Source organism: Phyllostomus discolor, chromosome 5, assembly GCF_004126475.2.
Source record: "Phyllostomus discolor isolate MPI-MPIP mPhyDis1 chromosome 5, mPhyDis1.pri.v3, whole genome shotgun sequence".
In the NCBI taxonomy this organism is placed as follows: Eukaryota; Metazoa; Chordata; class Mammalia; order Chiroptera; family Phyllostomidae; genus Phyllostomus; species Phyllostomus discolor.
Window position 1 is genome coordinate 162,515,899 of NC_040907.2, and position 24,043 is coordinate 162,539,941.

Here is a 24,043-nt window from a genome sequence, read left to right on the forward strand (position 1 = left end):
ACCAGCATCTGTCTGCAATTCTGCGTGTTCAGTGTGTCGCCTGATTAGGAGGGGTGGGGGTGGGGCAGCTAGGGTCTCACTGCAGCCTGTGGGGGCTGCCTGGTGTCAGTCCCAGCCCCCCGAGGTGCCAGGACAGTCAGACTGCCTTTGACGGTTTGTCTTCCCATCACCCCATCTTGCTTTTACAATACGACCATTGGCCTTCCACAGACACCTTTAAAAGTGTATTTTAAAATCAGAGTAGAAAGGCCTTTAGTGCAAGAGCATACTGTGCTTGTGTGTGCGTGCCCTGTGTGTTTTGTGATTGTGTGTTTTGTGTCTGTATTTTGGCATGTTTATGTGATGTGCATGTGGTCCCTACTGTTTAAAAAACACAGGACAATTTGTTGGCTCTTAACAGGAATAGATCCTGGTAAAACGGTCAAGGTTGGCTCTTGGGAAGATGGCCTTTCACAGACTTAAGGAAGATACAATTTTGGAGTGGTTTCCCATCCTGGACCCTCCACCCTCATTCTACCCATATTTCACATTAATTTAAAAAAAATTTTTTTCTATTTTTAGAGAGGGAAGGGAGGGAGAAAGAGAGAGAGAAACATCAATGTGTGGTTGCTGGGGGTCATGGCCTGCAACCCAGGCAGGTACCCTGACTGGGAATCGAACCTGCGACACTTTAGTTCACAATCCGCGCTCAATCCACTGAGCTACGCCAGCCAGGGTCACATTAATTTTTTAAAAACTGCTTGTATTATGTCGTAGCTATACCAGATACCATCCCTGAGTGTAGTTTCTGTTTACTGTTTTCTTCCTAATTTCATTTGGAAGGGTAGACACGGGCCATGAACGTGAGCCCGTCTCCCACTTCTTCAGTGGACGGGGCCCGCCCTCGAACAGCTCTCGTTGCCCCGTTCAGCTGATGGGGAGATAGTTGAAGGCTAGATAAAAAGGAATAGCCAACTCAGACAGTCCTCTGTCAGGAAAAGTTGTGTGTCTTTCATGAGGATGCTGTTTTGCATGTTGCTGTATTTTTTAATTATTGTAATGAGGTGTGATTGTCTATTGGTTACCCACAATTCTTCTTGGGGACTCTCCCCCCGGTAACTCTTGTCAACACTTGTTAATTTGACAAAAGGCTACAAATTAAGCTCTGTTAATTTAATGTTTTCTCACCGAGATCTAAATACCGAAAGAGGCCCAAAGCGCAACTGAAGTCCTTTGATTCACTGTACTTTATTTTGGTATAAATTTACATTCATTATTGTTTTCCTTTGGATGTGTAGCCCTCAATTAGTGTGATGGCTCCATTAAAGCAAGCGAGACTTCGCCTTTAATTATTACAACAAAACACCTAGTTTCAGCTTGGGGAGAGGGTCTCTATTGACATAAGCAGAGGTTATAAAATTTAATTAGCCATTCCTATCAGATTTATGGCATTCAAATTGTTCTGTGTTTCTTCCCTTTGATCCTTCCTGTACAATCCCCAAGATTTTTGTTCTGATCAAATGAGAATAAAGCTTACTGTGCAGAGAGAACTTCTCCTTTTTCTTCTTTTTCTTTTCCCCACCCCCACCCTTGGTGGCACTCTCTCACCTTGTGCCCCCTTCTTTGTAGGCAAGGTCAGCCGGTGTACCCAATCACGACAGGAGGGTTCCGCCACCCCTACCCCACAGCTCTGACCGTCAACGCCTCCATGTCCAGGTGAGTTCCGAGAACTGTGGCCGACAGCCCAGGCCATGGGTGACTTCTCGGGAGGTGCTCCGGACGGCCACCGGGCCATCTGGGGACTGCTGCGGCCTGAGGTTCTCATGGTATGAGACCCGTCTTGCATCAGGCTTTCCTCCTAGAAAATACTGGAAAATTATTCTGAACATCCCAAGTAGGTGATGGCGAAATTTTGAGGTCAGGTTTTTGAGCCAGTCAATTGAACACTATTTTTTATTAGTTTAAGAAATCAGGAAGAAGGAGTTAGAACGTGCAGGGCTTTTTAAAGTGTTGTTTCTCTGTTGCCCTATGCTGGGTAAGGAAGGAAAGGGTGGAGGTACTTTTACCATTATACAAAGAAGAGTTTGGGGAAGGGTTGTATTGGTCTTTTCAAAGTCACACGCTTCAGCGTAGATAAGAAAGGGCACCCCTTTCTGAAGTCACACTGGCCAATAGATATACAAGGTGAGTCACACGTTGAATTTTAAGTTTTCTAGTAGCCATATTTAACAAACAGTTAAAAAAAAAAGCAGGTGAAATGATTTTCAATGATACAGTTATTCAATCCAGTATAGTCAAATATTGTCATTCTGACATGTTATCCTTGTAAAGCAGTTGTGAATGAGATCTTATATTCTTTGTTTGTGCTTAGTTTTTGAAATCTGATGTATATTTTCTACTTACAGCACATCTCATGTTGAGCTGGCTATATTTCTTTTATTTATTTATTTTTAGAGAGAGGGGAAAGGAGGGAGCAAGAGAGGGAGAGAAACATCAATGTGTGGTTGCCTCTCCTGTGCTCCCCACTGGGGACCTGGCTCACAACCCAAGCATGTGCCCTGACTGGGAATCGAACTGGTGACCCTTTGGTTCGACGGCTGGTCCTCCATCCACTAAGCCACACCAGCCAGGGCTGAGCTGGCCAGATTTTAGGCACTCGGTAGCCACATGTGGCTGGTGGCTACCATGTTAGACTACAGCTTTAAGTCTCTGAAAGTTAAAAAAAAGCCACGTGTGTGTAAACATTCATGCCTTTAGCATATAAATACATACACAGCGTTCGCATGTGGATGCTTGTACCTGGATCTTTCTAATCCCACGCTCCCCTTTTCTTCCCTCTAATTAATTCTGGCTAATTTTTCAGTGACTGCTAGTTTATTTACAAACTGGTTGGCAGCAGTCTGTTTAAGTAGTTACTAATTGCTCCTAATGATAGTTTTATTTTCTGTTCATCTGATTTTCAGTCAAGTTAATTAAATCGGTGGAGGTTTAGACTTTCCTGATGGGCTGCAACAACTAATCCATTTTGATGATGGCACACAATTCAATTAGCATGCATTACACGGCAGAGACGCTGGCATGGATGCCGACCCCAGCCCCTTCCCCCAGGCTCGGTGGCCGGCGTGGGAGCCCGGGTCCAGAGGGAGGGCTGCAGAGACAGGCCGGCACGCCCCTTTCCCTACTTACAAAACAGTGATTTGGGTCAGGCAAAGAGTAAAAGTCACGTTCATTAAGAAAAGCCAACTGTAGCATATCTGACGTCTGTAATTATGCCTCGGATACGAGGCAGTGACCAAGACCTGTCTCCCACGTGGGAGAGATCACGCCAGTTTCCAAACGCACACCAGCCTTGGCTACCAGGCAGGAGAATCCTTGCATGTCCTCTTCCCCAGCGAGGAGGGGAAGGATGTGTTCATTAAATAATGTCATCACAGCCTCACGAAGAGCATGGGAACCCGTGGCGAGTCTCCCAGGAGAAGAGCCGATTCTGAGCAAGCTGATAATCCCAGCTCACCCTCCCTCCGTGCAGCATTTATAGAATGCACCTGATTGCTTTTCACGTTTGTTTACTCGGTGCATTCCAGGGGTTAAAAGCGGTAAAGTAATCGCAGGATAGGGATTGGGGTTAAGCTTATTGATTGAATTATCATTAGGAGGTTAGTGGATGATTTATTGGTGGGCAGAGGGGGGTGGAGGAGAGGAAGGGAAGGGTGGGAGGAAAGGTTAGGGGCTCCGGGTGCAAGGGGGAGGCGGGCGATTCCCCAGGTAGGCCTTATGAAAGGTAGCTAGTTAAAAAGCGTATACAGCAAATTAAATACATTATTGTGGTAATGGAGCGACAGAAGTATAGGTCTATTATACTTATGGCAGTTATAGGAAATGTAGGCAGCTTGCCCTGTTCCAGAACACCCTTTGATATTCATTCTATTCAGCAGCGGGGCCAGGACTCCTCAGAATTAAGTGATGGGTCATTATACTTTAAACACCATGGAGAAGCCTAGATTGGCAATTAAACAGCTCTTGCTGACACTCACTTGTGCCACCCTGTGACCCCCTTTAGATTGAGATGTTGGAGCTCCGGGCCCTCAGCCTGCTAAATTGGCGCAAGGCTCTTCTCCTGACGAGAGCGGGCTCTGAAATCTGCCGACTTCAAAGGGAGAGAGATCATGTATAAACCATAATGTGGGTGCACCGTGGCTCACAAAAAATAAGGCAGGAAGAGATGAAATGTTACAAGTGCAAGGGGGAAAATGAGAGAATAATGACAAACCTAATGCAACTCAAAGCTGGATTGTTGCACAGGAAAATGCATCCTACTGCTTGTGCATAAAATCAAGGCCAGCAGATGACATCCAGTTAACAGAAACGTGTCAACAGTGAAGTAAAGTGAGAGTGAGTAAGAGAGAAGCCCCTGAGACAGCCAGAAACAAAAATTAGTTGTCCTTAACAAGTTAAGATTCTGGCTTGGAGCCATAAAAGCAGACGGGGGCATATAATGAGCTGCTTCGAATTTTTAGGGTGTTTATTGCATTTCATGAAACAGTTGTCTGCATCAAGGAATTTCTTAAGGAAAGTATGCATATAGCCCCCCCCCCCCCCCCACACACACACACACAACACAGAGACTCTTTCTCTGCTGTCCATTTTTCAGATTATATGAGTGTGTTTAGGTAGTGTTTGTTCTTCATGCTGCACTGGAAATTTTTCTCCACCCCAAAATGTCCTCAAACTGTGGTGTCTCCTTACGGTATTTCTCTCTCACACACACACACACACACACACACACACACGTTTTTATGTTGCTTCCTCTCCCCCCACCTCTCTCTCTATCTCTCTCTCTCTCTCCCCCTCCCTCCCTCCCCTCCCCTCCCCCCCATCTCTCCCTCTAGTCTGTATACATATTCTCATTCAGCAGGAAGGCAACACATGTATTTGAGGAATGTCAAGCCTGTAAAATTCACGGTAAAATCTGCCTCTGCACCCAGCCCTTTTATATCCAAGGGCTTCCGAGAACACACATCCTTGGCTTAGGTTCCCTCAGAGGCCTGCGAGTGTCGGGGAGGAACCAGGTGTATGCGGGGAGCCCAGGTGCTTTCCCAGGGGTTTGCTTTCCGTTTCTTTCCCGGGGAAGGGGGTTGAGGTCGTTTGGTTTTTTTCTCTCTCTCATTCTTACATTCATTTATATTCTCTCTCTCTGTTTTTCTCATAGGGTGTTTTTTTTTTTCTTCTGTTCCTTTTTAAACTCTGAAAGGACTCACATGACTTGTATTAAATCCTGGCATGCGCACCAAACTTCGATCCTGGCTTGCATAAGGCAGGGGCGGGAGGGGGCCGTGTGGGATGGCATTTCTGTGGTTCTGGGCCCGTGTTGCTTACTGGTGTTTCCTCTGTTGATCTGTACAGATTCAGTCAGTAGTTTAATTTTTGTCATCTTCCAGCTTAACATTTGTCGCACTATTTGGGTTAAATGGAAATTATTTTCATCTTCAGTCCACCTATGGAAAGAACGTGGTAGATAAATACAGGAGCCTTTTGAAATAGCTGTCATGATAACCCTCATTAGCACCTCCCACCAGACCCGGCTTCCTAAAGAGCGGGTGGTGGTGCCCCGGACAGTGGGTAGGACTTAGGACTGTTTCAGTTTGGGTTTGTTAAGAAGGCCGGGGTCCCCCTCCACCCGAACAGCCCCCCCCCCCACCCCCCTTCATTGGCATGGCCTCGGCCAGTTGGAGCTGGAAGGCTGCCCTTTTTGTTTTCTCTCAGGATTCTCTGCTTGGTGCCCCTTCCCCTGCTTTGCAAGTCGTGTGCAGCGGGTCCTCAAATAACATCTCTTCTTCAAATACCATCATGGTACAACACCGATGAGATGCCATAGGAACTTCTCTCTTGCTTGTATCAGTTAGCGTAGGGTAAAATCGGTTTAGTTGTACGTTGCTTTGCTTCAAGTCTCAGGAACCGTCAATGAATTTGAGGACCGACTATGTTTTCCTCTCGGAGGGGTGGTTCTGCTGGCCCAGTACGAGCCTATCAGAAAATGTGAAAGCTCTTTGCCAGACTCGGTGGTCTGTTTGCAGATGGGCCAAGCGTATTTTGAAATTAGCTCTTTTTTTTTTAAGATTTTATTTTATTTATTTTTAGAGAGGGAAGGGAGGGAGATAGAGAGAGAGAGAGAGAGAAACATCAATGTGCAGTTGCTGGGGGTCATGGCCTGCAACCCAGGCATATACCCTGACTGGAAATCGAACCTGTAACACTTTGGTTCACAGCCTGCACTCAATCCACTGAGCTACGCCAGCCAGGTGAAATTAGCTCTTTATGTCCTGGCTATTCTGCCTTGTTGGGAATCGCCAGTTTAGGGGGTGTAACTAGTGTTTCAAAGGACTTCCCTAAAAATAAACAGTATTAGAAGAGACAACACAAGCTTAATTGTCTTTATTTACACTTTCAGTAATCATTTAGAAGGTGAATGCATGAACACTACATTAAGTAAAAATAATTGAAGAATGCTAGAATTTTAGAGCAGGAGAGGGCGAACAAATCGGAGTTCACCACTTGGTGGGATGTTAGGTGGTGCTTGCTTTTGCAGCTTTCCGTAGGAAGATACAAACTTACGTAAAATGTCCGTGACTTATGCGGAGAACCAAATGGGAAATATTTGGATTTTCCCCATCTTGCTGCCTCATTCGCCCCCACTCCCGTTAAAACGACGGGGCACAGCAGCGGAAGGAAAATAAAAATTACGTTGCTCTCCCATCAGCAGAATGAGGCCTAATGAGGTCTGTGCAGCATTGTCAGAAATGTGTGTACATTTCGGCGGCATGAATATTTTATTCAGCTGTCAATACATAACAAAAGGTTTCACCTTTCGTTCTGGTGCTGATTAGGACTTAGGAAATTGGCTTCTTAGATGCCACGAATAATACCTCAAAAACAAGTGGCCGCGTGGTTCCAGCAGGTCATCCCAGCCCGAGTTCCCGCCCAAGGACGTCCCTGAAATGTGTCTTTTGCTGAAGATATTAAAAATCATAATGTCTCGTGTCAGTCACAATCATGAAGGGGAAGATTGGCTTTAATGACATTATGAGGATCATTATGTTTAATTTATCACTAATTAATGCTGACAGGTTTCATATGCCTTGGGTTGCTTTCATGTGAGTGTTATGTTGCTGTGTTTTTTTTTAATTGTGTGTACACATCCCTCCCCATTCATTCATTTTGATTCTGACGATTTACACAGCTTTCTGTCTTCTAGGTTCCCTCCCCACATGGTCCCACCACATCACACTCTCCATACGACCGGCATCCCCCACCCGGCCATAGTCACGCCAACAGTCAAACAGGAATCCTCCCAGAGTGACGTCGGCTCGCTCCACAGCTCGTAAGTGTGGCTCTTTGGATTGCTTTCTCTCCACCACTGCGTCCGGCCCAGGGCGGTGGGTCTGGTGGCTCCTGCGTGCGTGGTGGCTCTGCCCAGGGCTGGCAGTCTGCTGGGATTCCAGCAAACACCCAGCTCGTGTGGGCTCTGGACTCTTACAGAAAGGGAGAGAGTGCACAGGGTGGGGGACAGTAGAGAACTCTTTTTGTGTATGCGTGGTTGGGCTGGGGTTTGCAGCCATGACCCTGTCCCTAACCCTGTCACTGCACGTTAGGAGCTCTGTCCTCCACACATGAGACACCGGCAGCCACGGGCGCTTCCCCCTCCAGCCTGGGAAAATTGTGTGTTTGTGAAACTCGAGCAAGTGATTACAAAAATCTCACTGTTCCCCTAGTCCTCGCCCTGGCTTTTTTTGTTTGTTTGTTTCATTTTCCAGGGTGGAGAAGACCAAAAGTGGAAGTGTGCTTTTCATTTAAAACTTCTGGGTTTGGGTGTTGAGGAACCAGCGAGATGGGCTCCACGCTGTAGAGGAAGTTGGACCTCGCGATTGCTTATTGGGTCCTGTCTGTCTGTTTTGTCTACATGCAGAAAACATCAGGACTCCAAAAAGGAAGAAGAAAAGAAGAAGCCGCACATAAAGAAACCTCTTAACGCATTCATGTTGTATATGAAGGAAATGAGAGCAAAGGTCGTCGCCGAGTGCACGTTGAAAGAGAGCGCGGCCATCAACCAGATCCTGGGGCGAAGGGTAGGTGGCTCCCTCGCTGGGAGAAGAGCGGAGGACAGACGAGGGTGCAGCAGGTGGGGTGACTGAATGTCCCGATCTCCCCGTTTGTCCGGAGAGTCCTTTTCCTTCAGTCACACTCTGACTCCTTCAGTGGCCTTCCTGGAGTCAGGACAAGTCCCTCCATGTTCACATGACGTTCAGAAAACAGCCACAGCCGCGATCTCCTCCCACCCCCAGAGAGAGGGCAGATCTGATGCAATGACGTAGGCGACCATGCATGGTTTCTGTCTGGGCGCTCCTGCTAGCGCCAGGACCCCGCAGACCGACCGCCAGCACCTGCAGGTGACGCAGTTTCTGATGGGCCCGCTGGAAGAGAAGCGCCCTTCACCCCTCCACCGCAGTGCAGCCCGTAATGTTTCTGCCTGTCTCTCTCTCTCTCTGTCTCTCCCCCCCCACGTCCCCACCAGTGGCACGCACTGTCCAGAGAAGAGCAAGCAAAATACTACGAGCTGGCCCGGAAGGAGCGACAGCTTCACATGCAGCTGTACCCCGGCTGGTCCGCACGGGATAACTACGTAGGTGGATCGTTTTTCTCAGGACTAGGGTCTGTAGATGTGCGCTGGGTGTCCAGGTGGACATGGGGACCCCGACTGCCAACTTGGATCAGGCCTCAGCGCCGTTCAGTCTGCCCACTGCTGGGGCCGTCAGCTCCTCGTCCGAGCACCAGGCTTGGAGGGGCTTGCCTTGGCCTCCAGCCTGGCTCTGCCAGCGCAGTCAGGAAGCAGGGGGGAGGCTGCGGTTCCGCTGCTCTGGTTCAGGACCCGCGAGGTCCGTCTGGGGCTTTCCACACCTTGCCCGTGTCTTTGAAGAGACAGGGCTGTAGGATGCTTCCAGTGGGGCTCATGTGCTTCTCAGCAGCGGTCCCTGGGGCGGCCTCGCAGGGAAGTGGGTGGGGGTGGAGGCAGGGAGTTTCATTCCTCACAGATCTTCACGCAGGGCCTTCACCCTTAAGAGAGGGGAAAACGAAACAGTTGCCTTCTCGGTGGTGCTGTAGAAGTCGGGGGCCTAGTGCATCCTGTGAGGGGCATGGCTGGAATATCCCTGAAAGTTGCCAGTAGAAGTCATCCTTGGGCGGGGACCCAGCAAGGGGGGACACAGAGGTGTGTCTTGTGTGCTGTGTGTGTTCCTGGACTCTGCTGGCTGCAGGGTTGGCCGCACGTTCTCTCCTGGGGTTGGGGAAACCCTGAGGGTTGTTTCTCAGTCGTGGCAGTGGCCGTGACTCTCAACGGTTCCGCTCCCCTAATCGCTGCTCTCCGAAGGCGCCGTCACCTCCCACCGCTCCTCCGTGTTCTGCGTTTTGCTCATTAGCTCAAGTTCTGGGTTCTGGGTTCGCTCTCCTCTCTAGACGAAGGAAATGTCTCTCATTTTGCCTGTCACCTTACTGCCTAGCATTTGGTTTTATGAAGTGATTTTACCAACCAGCTTTTCAGGGATGTGGGACAAAACTCGTCTTAATGCCAGCAACAGGCTTCCCGTCCTGGGTCTTGTCGGTGTCACAGAGCCAGGCTGGGCTCCCTGGCCGGCTCCCTCGCGGCCACCACCCGTGCTGAAGCAGCTCTCTCTGTGTGCGGGTTGACAGCCGTTCAGTCATTGCCGATTGCAGACTGACAGTGGCACGTGGTACTGTGGGGATTCTGAGTCACATCAGACGTATGTACTTGTCGCAGCACTTACAGCCACCGGGAAGTCGCAGCAATCTGCAGGAATATGAGAGTCCTGAGGGGAGGCTGGCTTCTACTTGCTAGGATGGGCATTTTAGGGTTTCTTCCCTTTTTGTTCTTGTACCTTCAAACGCCTCTTTGTTAGTCAGCTCTTGGCGGTGTGGGCGAAGGAGGAAGGAGAGCTGAGAGCTTTGGGCTTCACTCCCGTGGGTCCACTCCCCCCAGCCCCACCCTCATCCCCCTCTAGGTCCTGCTGCCCTTAGCTGGACCCATTAGGTTATATCCCTCCTGGGAGTGGAGACCTGAGTTAGTGCTAGTACTGCTCCATGGCACGGTGGCTCTGCTCAGAGCCCTTGTCACTCACAGATGGTCATGTCCCCCGGGGTCTGAGCTGCTTTGGGACCTTCCCATTTGTCCTCAGCATGTGTGCAGTGGGGCGGGGGGGGGGGGGGGGGCCTTTCTTGTGGAGTGGAAAGGAAGGGCATGAGAAAGTTGCTGCTCTGCCGCGGGCTTGCTGCCCACCCCCCGACCTCCAGGCGGAGCTTTGCAGCGGCAGGCAGGCAGGCAGGCCCTGCGGCTTCCACACGTACATGTAACAGGCTCATTCAGAACCACTCCTCCTGGTTTCAGGTCAGACGTCTTTGGAGTTCGGCTCCAGCTTCTACCTGCCACAGACCCAAATCCTTGAGTAATCTAGACGGGTACCACCAAGAGGAATCCAGCTTCTCTGTACATATCATATCCCCAATAGGCATTTTGGGTCATAGGAGGGACTTCATGTACAGCTGTGCAGAGCGTGCACTGCACAACTCGAGCGTGTGCTATTTACACGGCAGACTATGTGCGTGCTGCCCCCTGGAGTTGTGCAGGGTGAAATCTCCACTGAGGTACAAGGCCCACATTGTGATAGCTTCCAAGGAATGCTGCGATTATTTACTTGGTTAGATAAGGTGTTGCCCGAGGCTTTTTGTGAAGTGCTTTCTAGGTTTTAGAAGGTCCCTGAGGCACTTGAATGACATTAGATTAGCTTTACATTTGGAAGGGGTTTGGTGTCGTTGGGGACCCCGGGTAAGACTTGAAAGTTAGGGGGTAGATCTGGATTGGGGGCCATAGGGACTTTATTTCTTGTATGTGGTACCGCCAGATGCCTCCCATGGGTGTGAATGCATGCACACCCCCATTCCTTCCCTATGCCCCCCTTCCTTCCACCCACCCACCCATCCATCCACCCATCCATCCACCCCCCAGGAAACAGTCTGTGGAGCAACAATCAAGACTTAAAGCTTTTATGAATGTGTGGTGTGAACTTGTTCGTGTTTTTTTTTAACTGAATTGACATAGAAGTTTATATACATTACTTTGGTCATTATAAAACCTAAAAGGTTCTTCTGGAAAGTTTTCTGAGTTAACCTCATGCCTCTTCCACATTCCCACGTTTCCAGCCAAGTGATGACAGAGTCTCCATCACCACCTTAGCAAGCTGGAGTCGCGAGAAACGGTCCCACTTGGGTTGTGGACTTGGCACGTCCACGAGCACAGTGACATCTAACCCCTGGCATTGTCTTAGAACGTGCTTTCCCGCCTAGTTCTGCTAGATGACGTAAAGGAGATCAATCTAGAGCTTTTTTCTCCTCACCACCACATTTTAGGGCTTTTTTTTTTTTAACTAAAAGAGATAATGTTGTGTCTGTCTCCCTTGAGATGCGTCTCCCTCCTTGCTAAATAGTGTTTATTAAGCTTCTTCATGTCCTTTTCTATTTGAAGCGCAGTCCCTGCCTTTTAGAAGCCTTCACTCTAAATGGTCATTTCCTCAGTCACGCCATCTCCGTTTTTTGCCCTAAACTGACAGCTTCCCATGAGCAGTGGAACTCCCAGCTGCCTTGTGGAGGGTGTTGTGAGAGGGCGGAAGCTGGAAATCCATGGCGTCAGAGGTGACTGAGCAGCCCTCGGCAGGGCAGGTGGATGCAGACACCCCCATGCTCAGCTGAGCTTGGACTTCAGGCTCCTCCATAAACTGACACTGACCTGACCCGCCTGTCTGTTCCCAGATGGCCGGTGGCACTTGGCTTCTTACACAGGAGAGGCACAGACGGTGGGGGGGACAGGTTAGGGTTCTTGAGAAGGTACATGACCTCCTCCCTTCCCTCCCTCTCTCCCTCCTTCCCCTCCTCCCTCACTCCCTCCTTCCCCTCCTCCTCCCTCCCTCCCTCCCCCCTTCCTTCCTTCCCTCCCTCTCTGCCTCCTTCTCCTCCTCCCTCTCTCCCTTCTCCCTCCCTTCCCTCCCTCTCTGTCTTCCTTCCTTCTCCCCCCTTCCTGCTTCATTCCCTCCCTCTCTCCATCTCTCCCTCCCTCCCTCCCTCCCATTGTGTATCTAGGAACATAAAATGTTCAAATGGAAACACTGGACTGAAGGCCAAGACAAATTCCCAAGTGGTACAGGCTCCGAGATAGAGAGAAAAGAGAGGCTTTCTCTGAAACAGCTGGCTCTCTGCTCTGGGGCGAGGCCAAAGCTCTGTGTCCCCTCCACCCCGAGTTCCTCCTCACAGGGCCTTGTGGATTCTCAGGTTTTCTGCCTGTCTCCGTTCTTCTCTCTTCTGGGGTTCATGCCAGGCACTGCGAGCACCTGTAGGCAGAGGTAGTGTTCAGAGACTCAGAAACACACGGAGACGTGGAACCGCGCCTTCTGTCTGTGCCGCGTCCTGCGCCCCCGGCAGCCAGCTCAGCTCGTGGATGGGGGTGGGACCGGCGCTGCTGAGGCGAGGGAGAAGCGGTGTCCAGTCTAGACTGAGGCGGTCGCCCTCCAGAGCCCCTCCTGTTTCGGTTCCGTGCCCGCGGCCACAGCACACTGTCAGGGTTCGAGGAGGGTCGGGCTGGAGGAGGCGAAGGACTGTGTGCGATCACCACATCTCCCGTAATCAGTCTGAAACCTCCCGAGGAGGGTGGTGCGTTCAATGTGCGGGCAGCATGGCTTAGTGGGTAGGGGCTGTGGCACCAAGACCACCCGGGGTCCTGTCCTGCCCCCACCATTCGCCGGTTTTGTGATCTCAGGAAGGTTTCGGAACCTCTCTGCCCCTCGGTTTCCTTAAGTGTAAAATCGGAATGACGGCGATGCCCGTTGTCCAGGCTTGTGTGAGCATGAATGAGTCGATGTGCATGGCACTGTTGGAATCGCGGCTGGCACATAGTATGTGCTCAGCAAACATTAGCCGTTGTTATTAGGGGTATTATAATCCTGATGGGAGAGGGGAACGGAGATAACTCCCCCCCCCCCCTTTTATGGAGGTCCGTTCAGCAGTTTTAAAAGGAGCTCAGGTGATTTTTTTGTTCTGTTTTGCCTTTTTTTTAATTTCCCCTTCTGTTTTTTTTTTTTTTTTTTTTTAAACCCAAGGCCCACGCTGCAGCTCTAAGAAAAAAGCCACTACTCAAGCTTTTAATTTTTGGTTCAGAGTGAGGACCTCTGGCCTCAGTGAGGGATCCGAATGCGGCCGGCAGGCTCTAAGCGCCCCCAGTCTCCCCAGCCAGCGTTCATTTGTCCTGTGGCCACGGGCTCTCAGGCCACTCCCAGCCCTGTCTGCCCCACCTCCCCCACCCCCCCACCCTAAGTCTTCCCCATCTGTTCTATGGAGTCGGATGCTCTGGGTCAGCCTTGAGGATGGGCAGAGCGTGCGGCGAAGAGGCCTTTCCTGCATCCACATGGATTCCTTCTCTTCTCCTGTTGGGCCTGTGTCCTCCTAGCTAGAGCGCAGTTCACCTGGGCCTTTGGGTGAAGGGGGCTGGGGGTAGGGAGCTCTCCAGACACCGGTGTGGGTGCGGAGAGCAGGATGCTCCCCTCCTCCCGCCTCCTTTCCAGGTGAGCCCCAACACCCTCCTGCCATCTGTTTCCTGCAGTAATTCCCTGTGTCTTCTCTGTTCATCTAGGGGAAGAAGAAGAAGAGGAAAAGGGACAAGCAGCCCGGGGAGACCAATGGTAAGCTAGGAGGAGGAGGGCGCAGGCAGGAGCGGTGCTCTCGAGGGCCGCTCTTTTATGTCAGGCTGCTATCCAGGGGGGTAGGAGAGACTCAAGGCCAAGACTGTGGTGGGGGAACCCATCTTAGCCAGCCGTTTTGTTTATGCATTTTAATTAATTGCTTCATGACTGCCCTTTTAAAGCTAGTAACGTTCATTGTTGCATGAAAAGCACATTGTAATTCTAGTGGAATGTGTTTTTAAGTCACTGTAGAGCCTGTAACTGGAGAGGGTAGGCATGCCCAGGAGGGGTCTCTCCAGTCTGCTTATTCTATGTGTGTCTGAGCGGGGTGAGGAGGGGCCGGGGGGAGCGGGGGTGTGAGTGTTCGGTATTAACTGGGCCGTGCCTGAATGTTCCGATGCATGCCTTTACAGTGGTAAATTGCACCCAACTTAAATTAAGGAGGTTTGTCATTCTCTAGAAGAACTTAGAAATACTGCATAGGCAATCTCAGAGGTCCCTTGGAGAAGGCCAGGCTATTACAAACAAAAAACATTTTGAAGGCTTTGTATAATTTGTTCTTTTTTTTCAGAACACAGCGAATGTTTCCTAAATCCTTGCCTTTCACTTCCTCCGATTACAGGTGCTAATGTCATTTTGAGTCGTTAAAATAGTTGCTAAACTGTTTTTTTTTTTCATTTTTCTTGCCATTATAGTTTGATTAACATTAAACACGTATGACATTTGAACATTCTTTAAAATGACCATCTACTCGGTTTTGTATGTTTCGGTAGAATTTTTTTTTCAGTTGCTTTTGTGTTTTTGTTTTTGTTTTTTTATTTATTTAATTTAACATTTGCTCTGTTTATTTATTTATTTTTCCCATAACAGTTGTTTAAGCAGTGGTGACAGTGATTTAGAATTGAACTAACTGTGCAAATTGAATATGCAGTATTTCTTTAAAAGAGACTGGTTAAACCAAAAAATGGAAGGAATTCAGTAATAAACCTCCTTAATCTAATGGCATTTTTTTTTTCATCACTCCCACTAAGTTTTCTCACGCAAGCATGCATCCACAGTATGATTATTTTTTTCCTTTGCTTTTTTATTTTAGTTTTTTTTCTTCCTTTTGCTGCTCCTAATTTGCAAGCCCGCTAGCATCTGACTAACTGTACCTGCTTAAATGCTGCTGTGAGCTCCTAACTCACCCTTCACAGCTCATCCTCACAGTCTGTTTACTCACCTCTCTCTGTCCCTCTCTTCATATTAATGAAAATAGATTAAAAAAGAAAAGATGAACTTTCCAAAAGCTGCAATATCCCAGTACCACAACCTTTTTCTTTCTTTATTTCCTTCTGTTTTGTTTCATTTTGTTCTGTTTTTATTTGTAGTGTTTTTCTTTTTTTTTTAAACTGTTGTACTCTGAGAAGAAAAAAGCATGTTACAAACTTAATTCCCTCCTTTGCTTTGTTTTCTTCTTTAAGAAAAACAAATTGAGAGCCAAAAAAAATAAATAAAAGGAAAGCAGAACCAAAAGTGGAAAAATGTTATTTAAAAGCTAGCTCTTCAGTATCGAACTCCGCTTTATCATCTCAAACCGAACCCGACAGTCCTTAATGAAGGGATACTGCAGCTTTATTTGCAACAGCTAATTTCACAAGTTGAATAAGAATGTGACTTTTTTTACCTTTTTTTTTTTGTCATTAAAGAAAGTTAAAAATCGAAAGTCAATATTTTGTAATTAGTAACCAGGTCATTGATTTATTCCCTTTTTTATTTTTATTTTTTTCTTATTTGTATCTTTCTCTCCCCCCTCCCTCCCTCTCTCTCTCTCTCTTTCTCTCTCTCTCTCTCTCTCTCTCTCTCCCTCCCATGTCCTCCTCCTCTGCTCGCTTCTCTCTTGAACTCATTCAGACCTGAGCGCTCCTAAGAAATGCCGAGCGCGCTTTGGCCTTGATCAACAGAATAACTGGTGCGGCCCTTGCAGGTGTGTATAGATTTCCCAGATTCGCTGTGCTGGTTTGCAGCTGGTCTCTTCGGTCCTTTCCCCCCTCTCTGGCCTGTCGCTTTGTAGCTCTGTGTGTGGATCTTAGGAGACACGAGGGCGCGGGACACTGCTCTGTGAGGGACGTGCGTGTCCCCCCGCTGCTGCTAGCCACAATGCCACTGTAAAACAGCATCACTTGTGCCTCCTCGGGTCCGCGACAGCAAACCCCCGCACGCCCCTCCCAGGGAACGCGGCCTGCCCGCCCCCCTCCTCACGCCGGCCCAGGATGGGGCTCAGTGACCTCCACCGTAATCCTGCCTAGGTAGAAGCAAACAGCGTCACCTTCTTCCCTCCTCTTCTCTTCTCTGTTTTTATTTATTTTTCCTTGTTGTTTTTTGGTTTCTGGTTGTTGTTTTTTTTGTGTGTGTGCGTTTTATCGTTTTATTTTATTTTATTTTTTTTTCCTTTTGACTCATAGAAGTCCTTTCCTTTCATGCCCTTGGTGAGGGAAGACAATCAAATAGAACCAAGGTGATGTAGAAGACAAGTCAGCTGTAGCTGAGATTGCACATCCAACTGAGCACGACCCACCATTGTGTTGTATTTTTTTGTGTTTACCTTATGCTAACAGATGCAAATACTCCAAAGAAGTGTCGGGCACTGTTCGGGCTTGACCGACAGACTTTATGGTGCAAACCGTGCAGGTATATGACCACTGCGAGGCCTTTGGGAAAATCAAAGCACTCTGTCCTTCTGTACTTAGTGTGTCAATATATTTTGACCCTTTTCCCACCTCCTCCCGCACTCGCATCAATGACTAATGATCCTCATTCTTCAAAATTCCCTTGCTAATTTTATGCCGTGTCCTCTCCCCACTTTCTCTTCCTCTCTTCCCCTCTCCTCTTACAAATGACATAACGCTGGTGGCAGGGCCCAGACACGACCCTGACAAACCAGGACAGGCATTTACCCTTTTGTTTGGAAAGCCAGCATCCTGGAACTGGCCCGGCTCTATGAAGACTCCCGTGGCCTGTGTGCTGAGCATAGAATGAGCAGAAACCGGCAGCATTAAATAGCATTCCCATGCACTCGGAGTCAAGACACTTGGAGAAGTGCTCTGGGGCAGGCTTCTTTTGGTTTTGTTTTGTTATTTTGTTTTATGTCGAAAAACCACACGTCCGCATAGAGAAACTGGGTTAGCTGACATCGTTTTACAGGGCTGGACAGAAGCGTGGCATGGAGCGGCGCGCACCCGCTAAAGGGCCGCAGCAAAGACGCCTGCAGTGCCACGCTGCAGTGCCGCCGGCCCTCGGGGAAGCACACACACATCTCTGTTTAGAGAGAGAGAGAGAGAGCACTGGTTCCAAATGACTCAGAAGCGCCAGATTAAACGCCCACGTTCCACCTGCAGGCTTCCACCCAACCTGTAATTTCAGGGAAGGTGTAGGTACTTCCTTCTTGGTGGAGGGATGCCAACTAGTTCCTGTCTCATTTCCTCTCCTTTAATGATCACCTTGGTTAAATTTGTTGTTTCTTTGTTCTGATACAAGCAGTCTTTGAATTTGGAATATTGTGATGGTAGGTATCTCAACACCCAAACACGCTTTTCTGTTTGTAGTGCCTCCTTTGTCACGTGTCCCTCTCCTCCATGCCTTTGCCATGCGTTCCGTGTTTAGACGTTAGATCAGATGTCCATCCCATTACGTGCATGCCCACGACGCTCCCGTGTCTCCTCCCCCCTGCCCCCACCCCCCAATGCCTTACGAGAGAGCTTGCTGGAGTGCCTGGCGCTGACCACACCTCTAGGGGAGAGAGGGCCTGAGAGAGTCTTGATGGAGAGGGAACTCCCCCAGGTGATGACCCTCTGAGCGTTGAGTTGAGGATGGGGGGAGCCTTGGGTGAACACCCAGCAGGAGAGGGATTCTCAGTCATTCTTCAAGATGGCAGTGTTCACAGAGATGGCAAATGTCCTTTCCACACAGTCCCAGGTCTTCTCTGTGCGACAGAGAAGGGTTTTATGACGAAGTTGATGCAAGGAGTTAGGTGTTTAATTTAATTAGGGTAAGCCCAGAAGACAGAGCTCTGCTTACCCGGTCTGTCCAGGCAGTGGATTTGTGTGAGGGTTCCATTCGTGCCGAGGAGGAGGGTAACTAGCTGGGAAGCCTGTTGGGAGACGCCCTGCCGTGGCCAAGGATGAGCTAACCACAGGGTCCGCTTTGAGGGAGGGTCTCTCTCCATCTGTAGAGATGGACGGCCATGTGCACACCTCGGCAGTATGGTTGGTTGCCTGGTTTTTGTGTTTCATTCACAGGAGGTGAGGGGTGGTTTTTGAATCCCTTTTTTGATTTGGAAGCAGTTACTGCGCGTTAGACTTGGCTTTTTATTGGGGGGGGGGGTGGTAAAAGCACCAACATCAGCAGGACAGACAGTCAGGCACAGCCCGTACCCTGCTCCCTTAAAGCCTTGGTGTAGGGTCTTCCTCAGAGACCAGAATTCTCATGACGTTTTTACCCAAAACAAAACCAACCAAAACCCTTTGCAGCTGCTTCGTGTACACGGCTCCCTGAAGTGCAGCGTTGATGTGGGTGCCGAGAGGCCCCGTGCTCCTCCTAGGAGTCCTCTCCCCCTGCGGCACCATTGGAGCGGTCCTGGGGGGCCGTTTTTGTTCCACTGGGGGGTATTTTTTGTACCCTAAAAGCTGTTAGTTGATGTATCTCTGCTCTTTTAAGGCTGAAACTCCAAAACAGGACCAGGAAGAACTCTTTCTTTTCAGAATAAACCCATAAGAAGCTAATTATGAATTTTTTTAAGATTTTACTTATTTATTTTTAGAGAGGGGAGGGAGAAAGAGAGAAACATCAATGTGCGGTTGCTGGGGGCCGTGGCCTGCAACCCAGGCATGTGCCCTGACTGGGAATCGAACCTGCGACACTTTGGTTCGCAGCCCGCACTCAATCCACTGAGCTACGCCAGCCAGGGCCTAATTATGAATTTTGAAGAGGTCACCCCTTGGTTAGTTAGAGATGGAGCCTAGGTGGGGGAGGGTAAGAGGGTGAGTGTTGTCCCTTTTTTCCTCAACAAACTCTGTACTTTGCCAGGATCTGGCTTGATGCTAAATCAATGGGACAAAGTATGTTTGTTTGTTCGTTCGTTTGTTTTTTTTTTAAGAAAAGTTGTAAAACGAGGCATTCTCTGGCTCATCAGAAATGTGTGTGTGTGTGTTCCAACTGCCTTTTGCTCAGCCACCTATTAGAAGGAGCATCCCTCCGTCATTCATTGTCTTCATGTCCCATGTTCAAAGTGCCCCCACTCATCCCCACAGCACACGTGGGAACTTCCCGTGTCCCAGGGAGGGCGGGCGGGGTGGGGGAGTGCCCAGCCAATCAGGGCTCTCATTCACTACACAGGGTTTCTAATTTTATTTGAGGACATTTTTAACAAGATTCTGTTTTGAGCCCACCAAGTTGCTTTCCCCGTCTTTTCACTCTGCCCTAATATAGCATGGAATGCTGCTTGGTGTCGTTCCTCGTGTCCTGTTGTTTTCCTCCCTCTCTCTCTCCCTCTATCCTCTCATTTCTCCCTGTTGCTTTCTCCATGTTGCTTCTGCCCCGCCCCACCTCCATTCCCTCCCTCCCCCCATTTTTAAAATGCATGGACATCTTATCTTAGTTTTTTGAGCATGTTTTGATCTGCAGGCTAAGGTGGTTTAAAACTCTGTTAATTATTTATTTATCTTGGGCTGCTGGGAGGGGAGCAGAACCCACCGTTGATTTCAGTCTATCCCAGAGGAGAAAAAGGAACCGTGTCAATTTGAAACTGGGTCGAGGGGCTACCCTCACTCCCCTAGAGTTCCTTCCAACCCAGGGAAGGGCTGGTAGACCCCAAGGCCACCTGTCCATGGGTCTCGGCCTCCGGGAGGCAGGGTAGACCCAGCATGCCCCTCCCATTCTCCCCTCTCCCCTCTCCTCCTTCCTGCCGTCTTGCCGAGTCCGCACTCAGGGGCGTGATTGGACAGTTCTGGGGCACGGACCCAGGGAAGAACTCATTCCACCCCTTCCTTTCAGCGGCCAGTGTCATCGACAGTGGTTGCCTTCAACCAGCCAGCATCTTCGTAGCTTTCCAGTGATGGCCAGCTGGCCAGCGCTCACACACTTGTTTGTAGGTGGAGTGTTACCGGCCACGGCTCCGACTGTGTTCTCCTAGATCAGCACGTTCCCTGGATCCGCCTTATTGTTTACAGCATGAGCGGGGTTCACGATCCCGGGGTTACCTTTCTTACCGAATACTATCCCATCCGACTGGGATTAATAGTAAGGGAAGCTCTGAGGTCACATGCTCTGAAAGAATTGACTTCCCAACCTTTGACAAGAAGCAAGAGAGGCTGTGAAATTCTCATCCCTCCTTCTTACATAAACAGGAGATAGAAAGAGGAGATTCTGGTTTTGATACAGGGCCAGAAAAATTAGCCTCAGTGGTTTAAGCACCAGTTAGGGTAACCCAAACCCAAGAAGGTCCATGCCACGGTCCCCTGGCAAACTTCTTCTTTGTCGCCACTTCCTTGTGACGCGCCGCGCCCTCCAGTGCCCGGCCTTGGCGCCCCTCCCCGCCGCCCTCACCATCTCTCCTTTCCAGCCTTCTCACTCCGGGGTGGGGGAGGGGAAGACCCCAATCTTTAAAAAAAAAAAAAAAAGAAAAGAAATCAACTCTGAATCATAATTTAATCCACAACCTGCAGGCCATACAACCAGTTATTCTCGTTCCTTTGGACCATTTTCTGTTTTTCTTATTCTTCCCCCTCCTCCACCTTTGTTTATCCTCTTCTACCTGTTTTTCGGTGGTTTTTTTTGTTTTTGTTTTTTTTAATTTTTCGTTTTTGTTTCGTTTTTCAGTTTATTTTGTTTTCTTTTTGTTCCCCCTCCCCCCTCCTCTCACCTGATTCTGACCTCTCTTGATTTGGTGTGGTTCTTAACAGACAAGCCGGCCGCTCTCTGGGCGCCAGCAGCCCGGTGGTGGTGGTGGTTGGTGGTGGTGGTGGTGGTGTGTCGGAAACCTTTAAGCCTCTTGCTAGCGCTGCCTTCAGCTCTGTGGGCTCAATAGTCAGCATTTTAAGAGTTTCATGTTCATACGAGGCGCCCGGGAAGGAGCTCTGTCTTTCTCTTTATACACATGTGCACACACACCGTGGGGGTGGGAGCAGGGGGCTGGGGGGTGGGGGGGGCCGGGTGATGGGAAAGTGAGGGAATATGGAAACCAAAGAGAAAGAACGAGTTTCTCAGCATATCTCGCTGTCTGGCCAGTCGAGGCCACCACCTCCAGGTGGCCTCCGTGGGTCTGCTCACTTACGTTTGGGCAGGGGTGGGTCATGGGCATTCAGTGGGGACAGAGGAAGCAGGTAGGTAGGGAATTCTGGACAGTTAACTGTTTCGTTCACCAGAGCAGACTTAGGAGTGGGCGGTAGTTCAGCGAGCAGCACGGCACCCCGAGTAACTTGAGTGGCGCTCCGGCCGCTGGGCGTGCCGTCCCCGCGGGGCACCAGCCAGGAGACTTCAGCTTGACTCTGAGCACTTAGATGACTCTCCCGCTGCACCTTTGCCCGTTACTCACAGAAACTCTCTCCCCTGTTTCTAGGAGAAAAAAAAAGTGCGTTCGCTACATACAAGGTGAAGGCAGCTGCCTCAGTCCACCCTCTTCAGATGGAAGCTTACTAGACTCGCCTCCTCCCTCCCCCAACCTTCTAGGCTCCCCTGCCCAAGACGCCAAGTCACAGACTGAGCAGACCCAGCCTCTCTCGCTGTCCCTGAAGCCCGACCCCCTGGCCCACCTGTCCATGATGCCTCCGCCGCCCACCCTCCTGCTTGCCGAGGCCGCCCACGGCAAGGCCCCTGCCCTCTGTCCCAACGGGGCCCTGGACCTGCCTCCCGCCGCTTTGCAGCCGCCCATCATGCCCTCCTCATCTCTTGCACAGCCGTCGACATCTTCCTTACATTCCCACAGCTCTCTGGCCGGGACCCAGCCCCAGCCTCTCTCCCTGGTAACCAAGTCTTTAGAATAGCTCCAGCCGCGTCAGCCCTGGTTGTGTCGTGTAGTGCTTCATTTCGCTTTTCTTTCTTTCTCCCCCCGCCCTTTTGGAAGGTTTTGTTTTGTACTCTTAATTTTGTGCCACGTGGCTACATTAGTTAATGTTTATCGAGTTCATTGGTCAATATTTGACCCATTCTTATTTCAATTTCTCCTTTTAAATATGTAGATGAGAGAAGAACCTCATGATTCTACCAAAATTTTTATCAACAGCTGTTTAAAGTCTTTGTAGCGTTTAAAAAATATATATATATACATAACTGTTATGTAGTTCGGATAGCTTAGTTTTAAAAGACTGATTAAAAAACAAAAAGGAAAAAAAAATGAAGCAATTTTGAAGCAGCCCTCCCGAAGGAGTTGGTTCTGTATTATTTGTATTAAATACGAGCTTGCGAACCAATCATTTTACATCTGGTTTTTAAACCACAAGGGCACGACGAATGCAGTGCCGCCCCCTTCTTCTCCCGTGTGAAACCACCTTTATTGTGATGTTACTTGTTATTGTTTAAATGTACAGAAACAAAGGGTTAAAATGTGTTAATATACCTTGTTCCATGGTGTTGTTCCTTTGGGGGGAGGGGATGCCACTCAACAGTGAATGGAATCACAGCGCTGTCGGACCAGTAGTATTTATTGCTTTAGAGATTGCTTGTCGGCCCCGTACGTCGTCCCTTCGAAAGTATGTTTTCCTTTTTCTTGAAACTGTATAAAGTTTTTTTCCCCCCCTTAGCATCAGCATCTTATATATAACAACTCATTTGTACAAGGTTTTTAAGTTTATATATAAAATAATGTATATATATTTTTGTTTCCCTTTTTTGACTTTTTTTTTTTTTTTTTTGGCTGTATGAAACCCAGACGCCGCCAAATGGACATGAATAGTTGCATTTAAGGATCAGTAGCATTAACAAAAGTTGCTTTAAAAGCCATTATGTGAAACAAGACTTGAAAATTAGCGAGGGACTCTTAGCGACGCTGTCTGAGCAACAGCGGGAACCCCCCGGGCTCCCCTTGAACTCACAGCCCAGCGCCCTGCCCCGTGAGGGCATGGACTGACTGTGCAAAACTTTATGTGCCAAAATTCTCAGTGACTTCAGCTTTCTCCCTCTTTCGGATGCTGTAATTTTTGTTCATCATGTTTTGCTGTGATGTTACATAGGTAGATTTGTATGTAGTTTTAATGTCACCTATAACAAGATGTGTTTGGTAGCAGATTGTCCAGAAAAGCATTTTAAATGAAGAGGTATAAACCCTTAAGGGCCAAAATTCTGTATATTAGATTACTCTTAAAGGAAAAACCAGCTGCCGCTTTTATGTACACGTACGACATACAAGTAGGTAGCAGACTTTAAAAATAAAAAAAACCTAGGCATGTTGATGTTGCAAAATGCTGTATAAAGCTGAAACCTGTTCATTCAGTGCCATTGTAGTTGACATGAAGCGATTGTAAAACTGTCTCCGATTTTTCTCTGGTTTATTAAGATGCTAACTATAACATTTTTTTTTTTGTGAATACTTTGAATGTTTCCTAACAGTTGTGATGTTACTGTTCCGTTTTATGCTCTTATTCCAATTTCATTTTTAATGGTTTGGAAGCCATTTTTGTAATGAATAAATGTTCATGCTGTACAGTATCTGTAGCATGCCGTGCTGGATGAATAAAAGCAACTTAGTGTGTGCAGATAAAGGCTGGTCACTTGTCTCTGTGATTTGCATTTTCTCCCTGGGGAAGCTTGCTCCACCCTCACCAGGAACAAAGTGTTCATTCCCGAGCTGGAACTGCAGATCACCTGCTGGGATGGGTGGGAGGTGGGGACTTAGATACCAGAAAGTGGTCTTGAACTCTTTTGAGGGACTGATTCTCTCTGCCCCACCCGCCATTTGTAATGCCCGTTTGGCACACCTTGTGTACTGTAAGTTCATTTCTGAAAGCAAAGCACAGATACTGACCAGATGTCATTCCTCTGGCTATGAAACGGCCACTCGGATACAGCCTGGTTGTCCCACTCACAGTGAGCCCAGGAGATTGAGTTCTGGTTAACGAGGTGGTTCACCAGGAGTGGATTTAAGAAACCACGCTGCTCCCCTTTCAGGACCATTGATGTGGTTGGATCCTAAGTTCTTTCTAAGAGTTTCGCGCAGGCAGAGGTGGCCAGGGCGCCTGCTCGAAACCCTTTCTCTGGCGGTGAGCGACTGTTGAACAAGAAGCCGTTTAGAAAACTGGATTGAG

At 48.8% G+C, this 24,043-nt stretch overlaps 1 protein-coding gene across 38 annotated transcripts in view; it reads left to right on the top strand.

Moving 5' to 3' along the window:
- Positions 1–23,500, top strand: part of TCF7L2 (transcription factor 7 like 2) — a 189,933-nt gene extending 166,433 nt beyond the window's left edge. For 7 of the 38 annotated variants that reach the window (XM_036027299.1, XM_036027296.1, XM_036027298.1 and 4 more), the window contains 8 exons: positions 1,609–1,695; positions 7,217–7,357; positions 7,943–8,102; positions 8,549–8,656; positions 13,721–13,769; positions 14,341–14,391; positions 15,663–15,735; positions 21,364–23,500. In XM_036027299.1, coding sequence (XP_035883192.1) covers positions 1,609–1,695; positions 7,217–7,357; positions 7,943–8,102; positions 8,549–8,656; positions 13,721–13,769; positions 14,341–14,391; positions 15,663–15,735; positions 21,364–21,787 — 1,093 coding nt within the window. In that variant the 3' untranslated portion in view covers positions 21,788–23,500. Of the gene's footprint in view, positions 1–1,608; positions 1,696–7,216; positions 7,358–7,942; positions 8,103–8,548; positions 8,657–13,720; positions 13,770–14,340; positions 14,392–15,662; positions 17,314–21,363 lie in introns of those variants that run through there. The other 31 variants (XM_036027301.1, XM_036027300.1, XM_028512326.2 and 28 more) reach the window with 16 other exon arrangements.
- The last annotated feature ends 543 nt before the right edge of the window (positions 23,501–24,043 follow it).